Source organism: Aquarana catesbeiana, linkage group LG02 (assembly GCF_042186555.1).
Source record: "Aquarana catesbeiana isolate 2022-GZ linkage group LG02, ASM4218655v1, whole genome shotgun sequence".
Taxonomy (NCBI): domain Eukaryota; kingdom Metazoa; phylum Chordata; class Amphibia; order Anura; family Ranidae; genus Aquarana; species Aquarana catesbeiana.
The window spans coordinates 511,585,321-511,604,874 of record NC_133325.1 but is presented as its reverse complement, the minus strand read 5'-3'; the positions used below and the strand labels follow the sequence as shown (position 1 = coordinate 511,604,874).

Below are 19,554 nucleotides of genomic sequence, written 5' to 3'. Positions count from 1 at the left end.
CACATTTGTGTCATCGACTAGACATATTCCACCGTCTAGACAGTAAACAATGGGAATATTGCACGTAATAAATTCAACAAAGTAAAGTTACTGGTGAATACAAAGAGATGACATGCTTCCTATAGTTGATAAAGGATTAGAACAAACACTGCATGGTGGAAAAATTCACAATATGCAGTGATCCTGTGGTAATCATTGCAATGTAGCTTTTCATTGTATAAATTGCTGATTAATATCATGCTAATTAAAAACCAATATGTATCATCATATGGTTAATGGGGCAATATTCAAATAAAAGTAAAATCCTAACCGCTAGTCACAGCAATAAATTAGGTATATGATCCACAAAGCCACTGCATAATGATGTAATCAACAAAATGGCTAATTTGTTATAGTTCGCAGACAACTGAACAAACATTACTTGTTAAAGATATTTACTATATGAAGTGATGTTAAAATATTTTAAAATAGTATAATTTCTGTGAATTGTTTTATTCCAGAACTTGTTTTACATTACAACATTACTTTCTTATATTCATAGTACAATAAGAGCATTACAAACGGTCTCCAACTTTGTATTTTAAAGTTTTCTAAATACTACTGTAAGTGGTGGAATAGTCCCTGCTGATGATATTTATTTATTAATTGTGGATAAAGTCTCCTTTTTGGAGGATTATTTTTTACCTTTAAAGACTTTTTGATATGCATCTGGTTACTGAAAGAAAAATACCACTATAGAAAAATTGTATTATGTGCGCAGCTGACAATTTGTAAGGCAAGTGTATGATGGTTTCGCTTTTCCCTGTTCAATGTGCAAGTTCAGGCACTAAATATGCATATAGAGTACCTGCCTGGTTGCTTGATATGTGGACAAGGGCAGCTGGCTGCTAATACACTGTTAGACAATTTAGACGATGATGTCAACAAACTTGGCAGAGATGGCACCATAACCAACATTTGTAAGAAAAAAAAATTAAAGAACTGGATCAGTCGACTGCAGTGTCAATTGCCTTTATGGTAATGAAAATCTGCAAGCTTAAGTGTAGGCCAAGAGTCCCTAACTGTGACTATAACATCATTTATGCAATGTAATGGTGGAGAATTCTGTAGCCACTTGGTATCAAGTGAATACATATCAATGGAATGCGTGAGCACCTGACAGAACACCAACACATCAACAGAGGTCTGGGTTGGCTACACAACTAAACCAACTCTTGTTGATATCGTTGTTGGTAAGTGGAGGAGTGGAGGAGTGAAAAAGATTGACAGGGTTCTTTATAAGGAGATCAATATCTATGCATACAAGCCAAAAAAAAACTGTACCGTGTAATACCTCAGAGACGTTGACACGGCCTTCCTGAAAAGAGCATGTAGTTGGATCATGAGTACAGAGATTGCGGTATTTGCACCAGTGGCAGCGAAATGCACTATTCACACACGACAAGCACCTGTAGAAAACAGAGAAAGCATTTATCAGAGCTGGTTAAAGGTCTGACTAAATAAAACCAATATCCCTGGGCCGCCAATATCTTATTTCAACATTTTTAGCAGTTGGGCAGTTTGTGGTTGATAACCTACCCTACTGCTAATGTTTAACCTACATTTAAATACGATACATCTCTACATTTAATAAAGTAATAAATATATGGAATGGCAAGCAGCTAGAAATGTAGAATTACACAAAAATTACATTAAAGTAAGTAATACCTTTAAATACATCTAGCCTGAGAATACCCTTTAAAACTAAACATATTCAGAAAGTCAGTGACAAAACATACAGTGGGAAATAAAATGGCTTTTTTTTGAGAAGTGTAAATGACAGATACATACACTGAAAGACAGACAGATGATTCAGTTTACAATGGGACCACCCGTGACTGGATGACAGGGAAATCTGTTTAGATTTCTGTGACAAGTCCATCTAAACATTTAGCAGCAAATGCCAAAAAAAAAACACTCTATGGTCTAAGACAAAGTCTGGACTCCTCCTTTTACTGTGATTTTTGTATTTAACTATCTAGATTTAGCACTTCATCTAAGGCATAAACGTTTGTAGTAAAAAAGCATAGAATATCTCTAGAACCAGCCAACTAGTATAAACAGCGACTTCCTCTGCATATACACTGAACATGGCCGAGCATAAACAGTAGAGGTTTCCTGTAACCAAGAAAGACTCTAACAGCATAAACACTGCATCACGTTGACATACTTTAAACATACATGTATTTGCTTTAAATATATCCAGTTACACACTTGTAGCAAGTATCGTCTGTCAATACAACCTCAATATTTATACCAAAGCATATCAAAATACCAGATTTAAATGCATCATATTACATATTCATCTCTGCTCTGGCCCTAAACCTGCAATCATTCAATTGCACAAAATTTTCTGCAATTATGAACCATAAGAAAAATTTGAGATTTTTAAACCTTAAGAAAACATGCATTACAGAGGCATTTGTCTACTGTCACTTTACCTAGGATAGATTTTGTATGGCAATAAAGTACAGTCTTTATGAAAAACTATTAACTTCACATGTCTGCACCATACTGCTGAAGACCAGGGATGTTGCTAGGTCCAGGCCAGCTTTGTGCCCCCGTAAGAGAAACCAGGCTTACAGGTTAATTGATCTGTAGCCATGGTGGATTGGTGCCTGCATAGTTTTAGAGCATACAACACTCAGCCAAGCCAGTGCCATGGAACCAAAAGACAGTCAATTGTTGTCTCACCTGCGAGTGACCAGTGACAGTCTCAGCTGCATTCTGTACTGCATGCTGTATATTGCATACCCTGGACCACTGCAATTTGTATGCTTTTCTGCATGTGACATACTTTGAACTGCTGCAATCTGTATGCTGTACATACTATGGAACACTGTATATTGCAAACCACAGAACAGTGTGTACCTAGCATAAGAAGACAATTGTGCTCTGCATTTTTTGCTTTGCATTACATTTGCTATACATTGCAGTGATCCTGTGGATCACTGCAAAATACACCTGGCACACACACTACACCTCAAATAGCTGCTCTTTGTATGATGTGCTATAGGTTACATTCCTGAGTTTAAACTTTGTACATGCATACCACTAGAATATTTTTAGGATCCTGAATTTCATCTTGCTCAGTGAAGGGGCACATTTTTACATAACATTAACCTCCCTGGCGGTATGATTCTGTCTGGAATTTTGTGCTGAAAGCGGTACAATTATTTTGCATGGAAATTTGATGCTATGTATTATAGGCCTGCAATTCTTAGTAATTACTTACTTAAACCTGACCAAACAAGACTCTAGTAGACATCCCAGATGTGATAAAGTTTGAAACACAAAATCATGATTTTAAATTTTTAAATAATATAATTTTATTCAATAATGTAATACAAACTAAAGAAATTTGTCAGACAAAGAAAATTCAGTAAACATCCTGAGTGTGATAAATTTTAAAGCAAGGTACAGCACACAGTCCCACGTCACAATCCGGACAAAAGAACCTGCTTTCTTTTCGGATTTTTTTTCCCTTGTCATCTCTGTGTGAACAGCAAACCACACACATCCTGGTAGGTGCTGCCTTTTTTGCGGTTGGCGGTATGTAGTCCATAAAGTGCCGACCTGTTAGGCGTTCTGGGTTGGCAACACCAACAGCACGTCGTCCAGGTCTGTTCGCATCAACTGATGGCATCTGGTGTTTGGCAAAAATCTGCTCAGCCACCTTCCAGATAAAATCTGAATGAACAAGAGGCCTGTCACTCCCTGCTCGGTACAAGATGTAAGCGTTCCAAAGGCATTGTTCCAGAAGATGCCTGAAAATCTTTTTATAATATTTTTTCTGTTGTTTCCGCATAGTCGGGTAAAAGGTCATTGCCTGATCGGCTCGGTCGACACCTCCCATAGTGCAATTATAGTCTATGACGACTTGCGGCTTCAGCACATCTTTCCCACTTTTTGTGTGGACCGTGGCAGTGGAGGTATTGTGCACGGTGCTCATGAGACACACGTCCTTCTTGTCTCGCCAACGTATTGCCATCATCTTACCCTTCTGCCAGGCAACCATTTCTCCGGGTTTTAGTTTTTTTTTTCCAAACATTGATGGCATGTCACGTCTGTTAGGCCTAACTGTACCATAGGCATCCGTTTTGTTTTGGATCAAAACCTCAAACAGTTCCGGCGACGTATAGAAATTGTCCATGGTGACACAATATCCCTGGTTCAGTAATGGCTCCAGCAGTGTAAGGACAGATGATGTGGCCATCCCATAATTGCTGTACCTGGGGTTGAACTTCGTGCCTTTACCGGTGTAAATGACCGAGTTCCATATGTACCCAGTGGATGACTCGCAGAGCATGTATGATTTGATGCCAAACCGCGCTCTTTTGGATGCAATATACTGGATCCAGCTTAGGCGTCCTTTGTAAGCCATCAAACTCTCATCCACGCTGACGTCCCTTTCTGGCACGTAGGCCCGCTGGAAATTGTTCCCAATAATTTGGCATACCTCCCAGATTTTTTTTAGCTTGGGCGCAGGATGCGTGCCCTCATCAAACTCTTCATTGTTAGTGAAGTGAAAATATTTCATGATGAGGGAAAAACGGTATTCGGACATCACAGTACCAAAAAACGGAGTGGCCAATAACTTGTTGGTGGTCCAGTACCATTTCTGGCGTGGTTTCCCCACCACCCCCTGAAGAATAATGAGTCCGAGAAACAGCCAGATGTCCTCTTTAGTCACCGGTTCCCACCTTCTGCTTCGGGAAAACCTGGCATGCAGCGTAGCGGATTGCTGCTGTTGGTATCGATTTGTCTCTATGACAATTTTTTCAATTACCTCCTCTGTGAGAAATAATTGCAGGTATGCCAGAGGGTTGCCACGCTCAACTTCGACCTTCATCCCAGGTGATCCAGTGAAGGGAAATCTTGGGGGCGCTACCTGGTCCGTATCGCACTCAATAGGGCACCAAGTGCGCACATCGCTGATGTCAGGTGCAGGATCATCACCGCTGTCATCGCTGTCACTTGTCAGCTCAGTGTCAGACGACAAATCTCCCCACGACTCGCTATCGCTGAGTTCTGGGAGCAACTCCATGTCGCTGTCGCTGTCATTCAACTGCTCCAAAGGCGATTTTGTAGCGAAATGGCGCTTTTTGGATTCCATCTTCTCAATATTTTATTGGCAATGGGCACTGGGGCAAGGGGCACTGTATCAGTGAGATCTGAGATGATACAATGTAATCCTCTCAGATTACACTGTATCACCTCTTTTTATATGTGTGTTTTGTGTTTGAACTTTTGAACTTTTGAATTTCCCGCCTAGTTCCGCTCCCGTGCGCCGCTGCTGCTCGCAGGGAACGGAACTAGGAAGTGAGATGCTGTGATCGCGCTGGCGATCACAGCGGAGACAAGCCGAGGACACTGGAGGGCATCGCTGGAACCCAGGAGAAGGTAAGGGCTCCGCTGGATGCTCTGCAATGTTACCCCGAGCGTGACTCGGGGTTACCGCTCCTGACAGAAAAAGTCAGACCCGAGTCACGCTCGGGATTACCGCCAAGGAGGTTAAATACAACACAATTAAGAAACTACTCACAATAAATCACACAATTTCTGTGATTTGTATAGATTTAGCTACAAAAGGAAAACTATGCTTTTAAACAACTCAAGTTAAAGAACTTCCCCTCTCTTTTCTCCACAAGCTACCTATACCCCATGTACTTAAATGTGGGCAAACCGGTCTGGGACATGCTCCAATTCTCCTTGGAGTTCAGTTAAGCCCCACAGTAGTACAATTTTGCTGTCTAATCTCCAGATGGCTTTTTCATTAAAGCCTCTGGAAAAAAGCCACATATGTGTTGTACTTCAGAGCCCCACCAGTTCAGAAGAGGACAAGAGCACAGTCGGCATAGGTCATAACTCCTCAGTCAGGTTGCCTGCTGATCAGAGGGACATAGAGGTATATGTAGTGGTTGGGGGGGGGGGGGGGGGTAGGTCTAGGTAGTACAGTAACCCACAGCATACATATTCTATTGTGGTGACTCTATGAAAAAAACAAGAGTATAAAGAGCTTGATCCTGATTATTGCAGAAAGATGCATAATTTGGCCATTTTGCAATGGCGAGATAACAGTGAACAGAGTAAGCCTGATTTACTAAACTGTGAAATGAGGTTTAGTGCAGTAAATTAACTTGGTTTACTTCAAAAATCCAATTGAAGACTAAGAGACTAAGAGATACCCTATTTTTTCAATATCCATACACATGAATGCATGTGTATGTTGATTTTAATCCACTTCGCTTCACACTTTTTTAGGTCAAACCCAATGAAAAGGCAGATTACACTGATATAAATTGTTATCCTCTTTTGTGAAATTATAATTTTCAGTAAAACTACCAATATATATATATATATATATATATATATATATATATATATATATATATATATATATATATATATATATATATATATATCTTACATATTCTACATAATCTACACACGTCTGTTTCATTAAAGAAGGAAAAACACTTTGAGAGCGAACACATTTGTATGCCTGCACCTTAAAACCATTTTTTTCACACTGTAATTATACTATTCATTTTAACCCTAAATAGAATTAAGAAGCGTTGAAGAACCAAAGCCATTTTCCACATTATAATACCACCACACCATCATAAGGTTTTTTTTTTTTGTTAGAATCCTTACTAAACAACTACTGTTAAAAGTGTTATGCATTTGCTTGTCAATACTGTTAATTATTCTATAACGTGAGGTAAGCTTCATGAGCAAGGCCCTCATATTCCTTCTGTATTGAACTGTATTGTAATTGTACTGTCCCCCCATCTACATTGTAAAGTGCTGCGTAAACTGTTGGCGCTATATACACCCTGTATAACAATAATGTAATAAATAATAATTAGGGATGTTGGCACTATATACTAATTTACCCATAAGGGAGTTAGAGGTTAGTCACACCTGGTGCCTGTGCACACTAGCACAGTTCCAGTGAAATACAAGGCAGAAAGCCAAACTTGAGGGGGTTGCAGTGGTAAAGTATATGCTAAAAAAAGTACTACCACATCACAAGGCTACAGGGTAAATAAAACTTAATGAATTGTCACTTGTGACATTTCAATAAAGCCCTGACAAAAAGAAAGGCTTACTGAACCTTAAATGATAATTTCACCTCTGGCAGACCTTTTTAATAACGTGACCTTGCAGAAAAGGAGCACCGGTAGATTAAAACTAACTGTTCAGCTTTAAAAAATAAGTCACTTCTGCAATAGGGGAAAAGAGGGTGCCCTGCTCATGTGTGGGTTGGCAAACAGGGAGACACTCACTACCGTGAAGTTGGGGCATCATAGAAACTAGCCAAAAAAGGAACATGAACAAATATGTGAATCTTTGAGCTGGGGGGACCTTGCCTACATAGTCGCTGCCAAAGGTGAAACTTAACTTTTTACAGAAAATGAAAAAAACTGGAGCAAATGCATACAGAGCAAACATGCTGATGTAAAAAGCTCCCTTTGCACCTATTCATGTGTGCATTGACATATTCTGTGATGTGTGTTATAATGCACATACCACATCATGTGATATAGCTACATTACGGTCATTTAAAATGGCAACCCAACATACACATTCTGTGTTGACATATGTCCCAGCCTTCTTTGCACCACAATGCATAAATGTGGATGTATTGTGTTTTGTAGTGTGCTGTGTTGGCTAAAAGAAGTGTGGGCACTTTTGTCTTCTGCGTTAAATCCATATTCAGGTCCCATTCTGCAGCATATATTTTATTTAATTATTGTTTTTAAGGTTGAACTGGATGGACTTTTGTCTTTTTTCAACCTGACTATGTAACTATATGTTAATGCTCACATAGGTGTGAATAGTGCCTATGTTAGTACAGCCCACATTATATGTGCAAAGCTCTTTCTTGAGCTAGAAGTGCCCAAGTACTCACTGCGCAATCAAATGAATATAAATATCTCCAAATGATGCATTGCATTATACAATGACATTTAATCTTTCTGCTGACCAGCAAGCTGAGTTTGCAATTAGAATATTTTTATTTGTATACTCAGTTGACTGGCAGGACAATGCTAAAAATGAAGCCGAAATGCATCCTAAACTGTAATTTTTGAACAACAGAGGTTTCTTACAGTTGATGGCCACTGCAGTTGTAGAATTTGAAGTCTGTGCTCACAAAAATCTTTCCAGTCTCTTTGGAGATCAGTTGAAGTTCCACACCATACCAGTCTAAAAGAAAATTGGCTACAATTACAATGACACCCACATCACAAAAAGGCATAAACTGACATAAATTCAAGATGTACTAATAGTTTGGGATTCTAAGGTTAGAATATATTTCTCCCCATCTGCTGGTCTTCATGTAAACATCAAAAAGTTAGAGAATTCTGCTAACCTACAGTCTGGAAGTACTAATAGAGGCACATATCTAAGACACATCTGCCAACCTCAATGGTATAGGAAAAAAAATGGGAAGTTGCTTGAAGGAATGCAAAATGGTAATGTATCTGACATTGTAGACTTTTAAGTGTATCAAAAGCCAGTGATGTTGATCTACTGTGTTAATAGTAACTAGACTGTTCACTTTGCAATGGAGGTTGCACATTACAAAAGGAAATTTTCCCAAGAGCTTAGTAAATAAGGTGAAGCTCTGCTGACTTCCATCATCCAATTGTGTAAAAGAAAAATTTGTGTTTTTTTTTTATTGCATTTGATTGGGTATTCATTGGAAAGTGAAATTTCACTAAATTTACTAAGGTCTGGGGAAAATCCCCCAGCAAGGGAAACTTGGTATTTGGTTTTAGTAAATGAACCCCAGTGCATCGAAGATTTGCATAGTGTGGAAAGGTTAAAATCCAGGGTTCTGAGAACTATGGTCTTTGTAACATTGAGGATGTTCCCTTTAATAGTTTCCTGGAGACAGGAAGTGTGAGAAAAGCTCTCCAAAATGAGTGAAAATCATTCCTTATTCCAGAACAAGTGTCTGCTTTAGAGAAGGTGGATCTCTACAGGGGCAAAACAGACAGCACGCTGGGTTCACCCTACCTACTGAGCGTCTCACAGCAGGGGGTCCGGTGCGTTCCCCGTTCACGTCAGAATTAGGTCCGAGTTTTTGCCTGAATTCGGACCTGAAACAGGACCAAAGAAACACAGGACCCTTCTGCAGTGCGCTCCGCGGCCGTCCAGGAGATGTGTGAACTGGCTACATTGTGAGACGATCACACTCTCCTGTCATGCGACAGGAAACCCGCATCCAATTCGAACCCGCCTTACCAGCTAGCCAACAATGAAAACAAATTATACTGTTTAACAATGTGTTAAAAGCAAGGTTTTTGTTGCACATTTGCAAATATAATGTTGGTATAAATCGATTGGTGTTGTTGTCATTTTTGTTCTGCAATAAATACCTGACAGGGGTTCTAATAATCCTTCCCCACTCCTTTCAAAACTAAAAAACAAGTTTTAGCTTCCAAAATACTTTAGATGGGAAAAAAATTGAAATTGGTTACACATACAGATACTGTTTGCTTCTCATATGACGAATACTAGAATGGAATCACAATTTCCCACATTGCCTTTTTCCTTTGATACCAGGGAATAATCCTTCTACCCCAAAAGTCATAATTCAAGCTGTTGTGATTTTCTAAATTACTTGATTTTTAATTTATCCTACAACGTACTATTTTTGTAAAAGTGATTTGACTCAATTTAAATAGTGCTGTCAGCCAGCGAACCCTTGATGTGCCTAAAGCAGTTTGCTTTTGTCCACTTTTAGCATTTTTAAATGCGCACTCAATGTAGGAATGTAACCGTAGTAAGTGCAAAGGGTTTTGATTTTAAGAGAGTGTAGAAAATTTTGCTTACCAAAAAAGTCTTAGTGAAATGTATGTGGTAGTGTATTGTATTGCAAATGTACAGAAGTTCAGGCACTAGCCAGAATATGAGATTCCACATATTGGTGCTTGGAATAGAGATGTACTTAATAAATATCGTATACTGTATACTGTATATACTGTATAAAACCCATATACAGTTTACACTGCATTTTTCTTCCTGTAACAGCATAGCATCAGGATTTTATGACAAGCTGTTTGACATACCTTTGGCACATTTCACTGATAAGCATATTAACTTATGTGTACTGAATTAACTTTTGCTCTACTGGCTACCTGTGTGAACGTTTCCAATTTGAAATTGGTTGTCTGTGTGAAACTCATCCTATGTCCTGTATCCTAAGTTTAACTTTATCTTTTAACTTATCTATATTACAGAGACTGAATACCTTCCTGATTTGTTTGACTGGAAAAGACTGATGTTAGCTTTATGGCCCTGGCTTGTCTTGTGTAAAACGTTTGCGCTTGCACCCATCTGTCCTTTATCAGTTCCTAGATGAATAACTGACAAACGCATTCCACCCCATATACATTTATGTCTGGAACAGTCTTTGGAGGATGCACCCTTATCCAGGGGCAAGTGAACTCCAAAAACATAATTTTTTAGCATTACTGTCCTGGCAATTTACACATTCCACCTTAACTAAAGCCAACCATCTACAAATGGTACTCCTGGCAGACTACAGGACAACCTGTATTTCCCATCTCCAGTCCAGATACTACTCTCTTTATCCTTAAACTGTGATTTCTGTACTCTCCCTATCCACCCCCCACAAGGTATAATCATTCTCACTCCTGCACTTTCCTTGTTACTGCACCCATCACCCCCTACTCATTTTGAACCCACATGCTGACATAACCCTGAGAACATTGGGGCATGTGCATTTACATAAACCTTACTCCCATCTTTCTTCCCTTATCATCATGCTTCCCCTGACTTCTGGGTATATTTTACCCAGTCCTGGCCTTCTGCTATCTAACCTTTACCCCCACACCTGGCAATAGCCACAGTCCACACACTCTCATTTCTATTCTCTGGCTTCCAAGACACAAGCCTCTCTCTCCCTTCCCATCTTTTTATCTCTAATTCCTATAACCTACTAGGAGATACTGAAACCTGGCTTGAGGTATCTTGACCCTACCTCTCCAGCTGCCCCCTCTCATGATGGCCTCTTCTGAACTCACTCGCCCAGACCCAGCTGACGAAAGCGAGGTGAAGTTGGAATCCTTCTATCCCCACAAAGCACTTTCAAGTTTTTGTTTTTTTACACCTTCCTCTCTGTCACTCTCCTCTTTTGAAGCTTACTGTATTTGCCTTTTTTCTCCAGTTTCTTCTAGGTTTGCTGTGATTTATTTGCCCCAAGCCTGGGGTCATGCTTCATTAAGAACATCTCTGCATGGGTACCTTATTTTCTCTACTCTGAGATACCCCCTATCATTCTTTGTGGCCTCAACATTTCTGTTAGTGCTAACACCCTGGCTACCTCTCAAACTAATCTCATTTTTTGACCTGATTCCTACTCAGTCTGACTGCAACAACCTTGTACGCTCCAACCTCTTCACTTCTTGCAACCTCTCCAACAGCCCTTTTTTCTCTACTTTCTCTTTTTTCGCTTTTAGTGTAATACCCTTGCCCCAGTCTTACAGTTGCACACAGACTCATTGCAAGTCTATTGTGAGCTATAGATGTAAAATTAATTAAATGAAATTGCAAAAAAAGGTCATACCTTGATCTGAAGGAATGATCGGTACATCTTTTGAGGATGGTGAAACACAGACAATTTTATTGCCAGACACTTGCCCCTCGACCTGAGTAATGTTACCAAATGAGCAAGTTACGCCAACAGAAAGATCTGGGACATCAGTGACTTCCAGAGTGAGCTAGAAAGAAGAATAAGATTGTATATTTTATTAATTTAGACTTTTAGATTTGTTCCCCTTACTATTAGAAGTCATACCACATTTTATCAGTTTGTCTGTGTACAGGAGGTATTAATACTGAGAGGGAGAAAAAAAAGAACTGCTTACTTACATTTAGTTAGCGCACCTATTGTGGCTGTGCTTTTGAAATAAGTGTATATTTGTGACACTAGTAGCAATGTTTGCTACTGAACAAACCAATTTTTTTTTTAAGTATTCTGAAATATTTGCTTATGATTTAAAAGAGAAGTAAAGAATTTTTTTTTTTCGGAATCATACTTACCTCGGTGGATGCAGCATGGGTCCAATGTTGCATCTGTCCCCCATCGCCTCTGCACTGAGAATTGAACATCTCAGTTTACAGAGCTCCCTGAGCAGAGAGCTTCTGACTGTCAGTCACAGCTCTCTGCTCTTCTCCCTCCTTGCTCACTGGAGCGCTGACCTGTGGAGGGGGCGGGGGAGGCCGGCTCAGTCTCTTAGCGGCTCGCTGAGAGACTGAGCCGGGGGTGTCAATCAAGACACCTGGCAGATCCAGACTTTGTCGTGATGATGCAGTGCCTGGACTGAAATCTGTGTCGTCAGCTCTGGTCATGTGATAATTGGAACCTTGCTGTAAATCTAACAGCTGGAGCATACTCTTTGCTGCAACAACATTTACAGTGGCACCCTTGTGAATAGAAAGTATGATGGCTGTTGCATTCTTCACCCATAAATATAACTTATTAATATTGTTAAAATGTGTTTTGATGCAGCTCTTATGAGTAGATTAAATCTTGCTCTTTGCTCATTAAAGTGATTGCAGTGATTCCCATTTTTTTAAAATTAAAATAACAAACATGTTATACTTACCTGCTCTGTGCAGCGGTTTTGCACAGAGCAGCCCAGATCCTCCTCTTCTCGGGTCCCCTGCTGGCGCTTCTGGCTCCTCCTCTCAGCCAAGCATCCCCATAGCAAACCACTTGCTCTGCTTGCTCCAAAGCATCACTGTGTGTGTCCAGTAACACAAAGAATGTGGCTCAGCCCTGCCCCTCGCTCTCTCCTCACTATCACACACAATCACTGGCTGTGATTGAAAGCAAAGACTCCCACTGCTGTCTCTGAGCCAATAAGGAGGGAGAGAGCCAAGAGAGCCACTGCTCTTGTACACATTGCTGGATCGAGATCGGGCTTTAGGTAAGCATGGGGAGGTTGCATGCAGAAGGTTTTTTTACCTTATTGCAGAGAATACATTAAGGTAAAACAATTTCTGATCACAGTTGTAGCCTCCGCCATGATCCTAGTTTAACATATATACATTACATATGGCGGAATTGAGGTGGTTGGAGAGAGACATTTTCCCAGTCTACTTCTCGAACACATAGATTGGCAGGAAGTATTTTTATGAAAAAGATACAGAACATAAATCAGGAGTCCCATTAAAAATGTTTTCACAAAAGATTCACAAAACTTTCACCCATATTTTTTTTTAATGGGATTCATTTTGAAAATTGTGTGAATCCTGTTTTAAAGTTGTGTGAATATTATGTAAAAACTTTTATAAATAGTATTTCAAACTGATTTTCTGTTAACATATAAAAACATTTAAAAAAGCTTACAAAACTAAAAAAGAACATATGCAGCTACTTATAGACTTAAAGAAGCCAAAACAAGAAGTAAACTGCATTTCCAAAACATTACACTTAAGAACAATTTGACCATTTGAAAGCTATAAAGAATACTGTACAATAAATTATGTAAAAGGAAATCAGGAATCAGGTTAACAACCATTCAAAATAAATCAGCTGCTAAAGAAAGGGATACTTACAAAAATGCAACTTGTGTGGGAATAGAAAAAAGAAAACATACATATTTGACTCAAAGAGATTTTATGCGCTGCGCTAGAGTGAACCAAATCAATATGTAAACTCCTATGTGTAAGTTATATGTAAATACTGTGTCAATAGTATGTTCGACACCGGGATCATGTGTCTTCATCAGGGCATAGACGCCCTGATGAAGACACGTGATCCCTGTGTCAAACACGCGTAGGGGAGGGGCCAGGACGGAGTGAGCAGCACGGTGTCTGTTTGTTAAAGATGCATACCATACCACACGCCATACCTGCAGTTTTTATACTTTGGAGGCTTGATATAGAGCAGTGCACTTATGCAACGATACAATGTGAGTACCGCACTGTGGGGAGTGTGTTTTAACTCAATAAATATACCTTACGTTATTACACTATTGCGTTTTCTCTTGTTTATAATATGGAGCTGTATTGAACCAGGCTGGAGATCGGCACCTGGAAATCAGTATAGAGCCCGGGGGTGGCTCCAAAGCGTGTTTTGACACAGTTAGTAGCTGGGTCACATGCTCTGAGGTGAGAGCAATAACCTGGGGGGTCACTGAAGTGCACCGGAGCATGGTTTGCAGCACCTAGGATCTGATGAGCATGTTGGATGACACCATACACGGACACTGCTTTATGCACTTATTTTGATATTTATTTTTTTTTAGGACTTTTTCCACTTATCACAAAGGATTGTTTAAAAGGACTGTTTGATATCAGTGTGGAGCACTGGGCACTTTTATATCCATGTATGCACTTTAATATTTGTTGATATTTATATGCACATTGCACTTTAATGCTGTTTTGTATGAAAAGGCTTTTTACAGATGAGTTTTTATTTATTTTTATTGACACAGTATTTACATATAACTTACACATAGGAGTTTACATATTGATTTGGTTCACTCTAGCGCAGCGCATAATATTTCTCTACGTTAGTTTGCACGGTTATGAAACGTGATCTGCGCCTGCAGCTGGGTATTATCACTTGTCACTTTACTGGCATTGGACTGTTGTGGCTCACAAGATTTTTTCTTTGTTTGTCTATACATATTTGACTCCATGCTACAGCATTGGTGTGATGCTGCACATGTCCCCTGTTGGTTTTAAGCCAGAGAACATAACCGCTGATCACTCAGTTCTTAGTCCTCAATGAGCAGGGAGTGGTGATTGTCAGTCACCACTCTCTAATGCCGTGTACACACGAGCGGAATGTCCGACAGAAAAAGTCTGACGGGAGCCTTTCATCGTATATTCCGATCGTGTGTATGCCCCATTTGACTTTTTACATTGAAAATTCTGACGGACCTAGAAAGAGAACATGTTCTAAATTTTTTCCGAAGGAACCAATTCCTATGGGGAAAACCGATCGTCTGTATGCTGTCCCGACGTACCAAAAACGACGCATGCTCTGAAGCAAGTACGAGATGGAAGCTATTGGCTACTGGCTATTGAACTTCCGATTTCTAGTCCAGTCGTACGTGTTGTACCGCGTGTACGTGTTGTACCGCGTTCTGGACGGTCGGAATTTGGAGTGACCATGTGTATGCAAGACAGCTTGAGCGGAATTCCGTCAGAACTCCATCGGAAAAACCTTCAGAGTTTATTCCAGTCGTGTGTACAGGGCATAAGAGTGATTTTCTCAGTGAAGGAGAAAGGAGAAAAGCTTCATCACCTTCAGATGTCCTGATGAAGGCAGCTACACCATTGCACGATACTACTGAACTGCTGACCAGTCCAATGGGATATCTTTGGAATGCATATTAGCAAACAAAAGCAGCCATGATGACCGCTGACAAAACAAACATAGTGCAATAAACCACTTAGGAATCCACATCTTCAGTGGTAACAAGAAAGCATGTTAATAGAGATGTTGGCACTATTCTGCAGTGAATTTCTGAGCAGTGTTGAATGGACAGCTTTGGTGTAACTCAGATTGGTCTTTCATGTCATTTAAATGGAATAGTTGTCTGCTTCTGCTTACTTTGATTTCTGCTTGCATGGCTTACTTTTGCTTTTGCTCTATACAGCTAAACAGCTTTACCGCTGTTACCTGGAAACTGCTGCATAAATGTGCTATCCTATATTCACTACATGATTGATCGGAGGACTTCCTGCATATAGTAAGCAGCTAAGCTATTCTAACTTACCTAGCAGTAAGTTGTTCTATTTTTTTGTAGAGGCCACATATATACTAACAACCAGAGGAAGAAAATATGCTACTTTGTTGATCTTGATATATTGATGTTAGCCATGATATGGTTGCTATGGAAGTTATATTGGACCTGTAATGCTGTCTGAACATTCTTGTATGTGTTAAAGTGTTACTAAACCCACAACAGTAAAATCTGTTTGTATATGCAGCATAGTATGCTTGTTATACTCACTGTGCAACTTAAGGGGTTAATCCTCTGCATTGTGTAAAAAGGCTGTTTTATCCTGTATTCATAGATCCTTCCCTCCTGCACTGTCTGGGGAAGGCCATCTAACACAGCCAGAGTAGCACATGCTCAGTTGTGTATTTTATACTGGAGAGAATAATTACTTGTTCTCAGAGCTAGCCAGGCCACATGATTTTGGCATCACACATGTGGGCATGTATGCAGGCTGAAGTGGAAATGTCCTTCTACCTGAACTCTCAGCACTGGAGAAACTGTGCAGTTTATCACTGACTGTGGTATACAGATCAGGGGGTTTAGTAACACTTTAAGACAATGTTGTCTTTTTAATTAGGCATATGAAGAAGGGTATGAGTTTTTCTATTTTTTTTTTAACGCTGTTTATTGCAAATAGGGGGTGTACACAATACAGGATAAATTATACAACCCGATGCGATGTGTCAAATGCTACATCCAAAAATAGACAGCTGTAACTTTAAGGCCTTATGCACACTGAACGTTATATTAATGTTAAAAAAACGGCAGTAGCTTTGCAGTGAGTTTTTCAACGTTTTTGCAATAGCGTTTTTTTTTTTTTTTTTTAACATTGGATCAAAAACGTTAAAAAAACACTGGTGAACTGCGATTTTGAGCGTTTATCTGTGTTTTTGACATTAGAGCATTTTTAGAGCTGTAAAATGCCTCTCCGAACCCACTAGTTTGGGGTTTTTTTCCATCCAAAAAATGCCCAGCCAAAAACAGTTGATAACAGCCTATGTGTGCATGGATAACATGCTGGAGAGTTTATTGACTGTAAAAAAAAATGTCTGAAACCAAAAACAGCAGCTGTAAAAACGTTCAAAAACATCCAGTGTGCATGAAGCCTAATAGGCAAATGAGTGTGTGTAGCAATAAACAGTTGAAAACTAAAACAATGATGTTGCTTTTACATCCAGTGAGAACTAGATTCAGTCAACTTGTCTGTCAGACCCAGATAAAAAATAGACAGGTACAATATTGTTCAAAATAGCATTAATCAGTGGTAGTTTGTATGTATGAGTGGCGTTACACCAAGCATCCCGAATCTTGTGGTGTTTACGCATACAACCTCTGTTTTCATAAATTATTTTTTCATAGGGGATGATTTGAATAACTGAGTCAACCCACTGAGGGACTATGGGAGAAGATCGTTGCAACCATTTAAGCGCAATCATCTTTTGGGCTCAAAACAAGGTTTCTCTTGAAAATATTTTAGTGTACCTAGGCCACACATCCAAACAGGTACATCTCCGGGGTTAGCGGGGCTGGGGTGGTAATTAGCTGGAGACTGCATGCATCTGGTACAGTTGGATGAAAGAATACAATGTATGGCAAATATGCCTATTGTTCACAGTAGGAGATACTGCAAAGTGAGAGGAGCATGCTTCCACCCAAGTTCCACCCAAAAATGGAACTTCCGCTGATCGGATTCCTCTCCCCTTCCGGTGTCACATTTGGCACCTTTCAGGGGTGAGCAGATACCTCAGAGAAAATGAATCACAGCTCAGGTAGACCTGCTTCCAGGTGTGTATTGGTAAATCCTTCAGAGGAGAGGAGTCCCAGGTGCTGGCTAAATGCAAATTGAAGCAAGGTTTGAAACAGGAGAATCTGGATGCCGCACACCAGATAAAGTTGAAAAATCTTCTTTATTGTAAAACTTGGATCATCAAAAATACAGGACAATCAGGCAGATAGTACAGACACAGCTGACGCGTTTTGCACTCTAATTTGAGCGCTTACTCATAGCTGCTATGATAGCAGCTATGAGTAAGCGCTGGAATTAGAGTGCGAAACGCGTCAGCTGTGTCTGTACTATCTGCCTGATTGTCCTGTATTTTTGATGATCCAAGTTTTACAATAAAGAAGATTTTTCAACTTTATCTGGTGTGCGGCATCCAGATTCTCCTGTTTCAAACCTTGAGCAGATACCTGTATAATCCAGGTATTTGCTCCTACTTCTGAGCATAGATCACCGCAGGCTCCTCGGTGATCTACGCCATGTCTGGCTCCTCCTCCGTGCCCCCCGCTGTCTTCTGGGAGACACACAGATTCCAGAAGACAGCAGGGACCAGTGAGGACGTGCAGCACGATTCGCGCATGCGCAGTAGGTAACCAGGCTGTGAACCTGCAAGGCTTCACTTCCTGATTCCCTTACCGAAGATGGCGGCGCCTCCACCTGAGAGCTGAGAGACAGATTGGCTTCTGTGAGGACATCGCGGGCGCCCTGGACAGGTAAGTGTCCATATTTTAAAAGTCAGCTGCTGCAGTATTTGTAGTGCTTACTTTAGGGTGGTGGTGTCTATGCCATAACCTAGTTTTTTTTTTTTTGTTAATTGTGAGGTATTTAAGAACTACCAAGACCACACTACAAGTTAGTAAGTTGGCAGACTTATGCATTAGTCACTGGATAATTCTTTTTTATAGTCCATCAATCTCAGAAAGCTGAGTGCAGTAGGGTTATATTGGAGGCTCCCAGGGGGCACATCCTCTAAAGCTTTGCCAGTGTTCAATCACCTGAAGGTACACACCCAGGGCCGTTTTTAGGAATCACGGGGTCCCGTACAGCCTACCGGATGCACCCCCCCCATCAAAACAATATTTTCACAAAATACATGAAAATCATCGTTAGTGGACACAAAAATTCTGTCTCACCTCAAAAAAATCACCCGCCTAGCACACATCAAACTTTCTATCCTAGAACAAATCTCTTCCCCAAATCCCATACCCCAGATCAAATTCCACCAAATCCCCCCTCCTAGCACAAATCTCCCTCACCCCCCAAAAAAATCACTGGCCTTGTACACATCCTTAATCTTCTCAAACTTTCTATCCTAGCACAAATCTTCCCCACAAATCCCCCCCTGCCAGCACAAATCCTCCCTCCTATTACACCCTTCTGGCACAAAATCCCCACTTTTTACTTCAATCCCCCTCCTAGGACAAATTCCCACAAATCCCTCCTCCTAGCACAACCCCCTCTAAATCACCCTTCCCAGCACACATTCTTCTTCCCTACCCAAATCCCCCCCCCCCAGCACAAATCCCCCACCCCCCCTTCTAGCAAAAATATCCCCTCTCCTGGTTCAACACTGACCCCCAAACCCTCCTCCTAGCACATATCCCCCCTCCCCAAATCCCCATTACTTTTCCCAACACAAATAGCCTCCCACCCCCCTTCCCCCCAACTTACAGGGGAAGCCACTACAAAGCCAGTAGAAGGTGTGCTGTGTTCTGCTCTCCCTTCCAGTCAGAAGAGCATTCCTCTACACTCATGAGACCAGCTCTTACTGTATATGGCATTGCACACACACCGACACCTCCCCCCTATCTCCTCCAAAAGTAGCTCTTCTCCCGGCAGCAGAAAATGTGGATAGGGGGCGCTGTGTGTATACAGTGCAATGTGATATATAGTAAGAGCGATCTGGTCTCATGTGCTGTATACTGAGTGTAGAGGAATCCTTTTCTGACAGGA

General features: G+C 40.5%; 1 protein-coding gene across 1 annotated transcript in view; it reads right to left on the bottom strand.

The window, feature by feature from the left end:
• Positions 1-19,554, bottom strand: part of PLXNA2 (plexin A2) — a 518,514-nt gene that overhangs the window by 173,931 nt on the left and 325,029 nt on the right. Inside the window, exons 7-9 of the mRNA XM_073615770.1 lie at positions 11,645-11,798; positions 8,157-8,253; positions 1,334-1,448 (exon numbers count right to left, since the gene is read on the bottom strand). Of these exons, the coding sequence (XP_073471871.1) occupies positions 1,334-1,448; positions 8,157-8,253; positions 11,645-11,798 (366 nt within the window). The remainder of the gene's footprint in view (positions 1-1,333; positions 1,449-8,156; positions 8,254-11,644; positions 11,799-19,554) is intronic.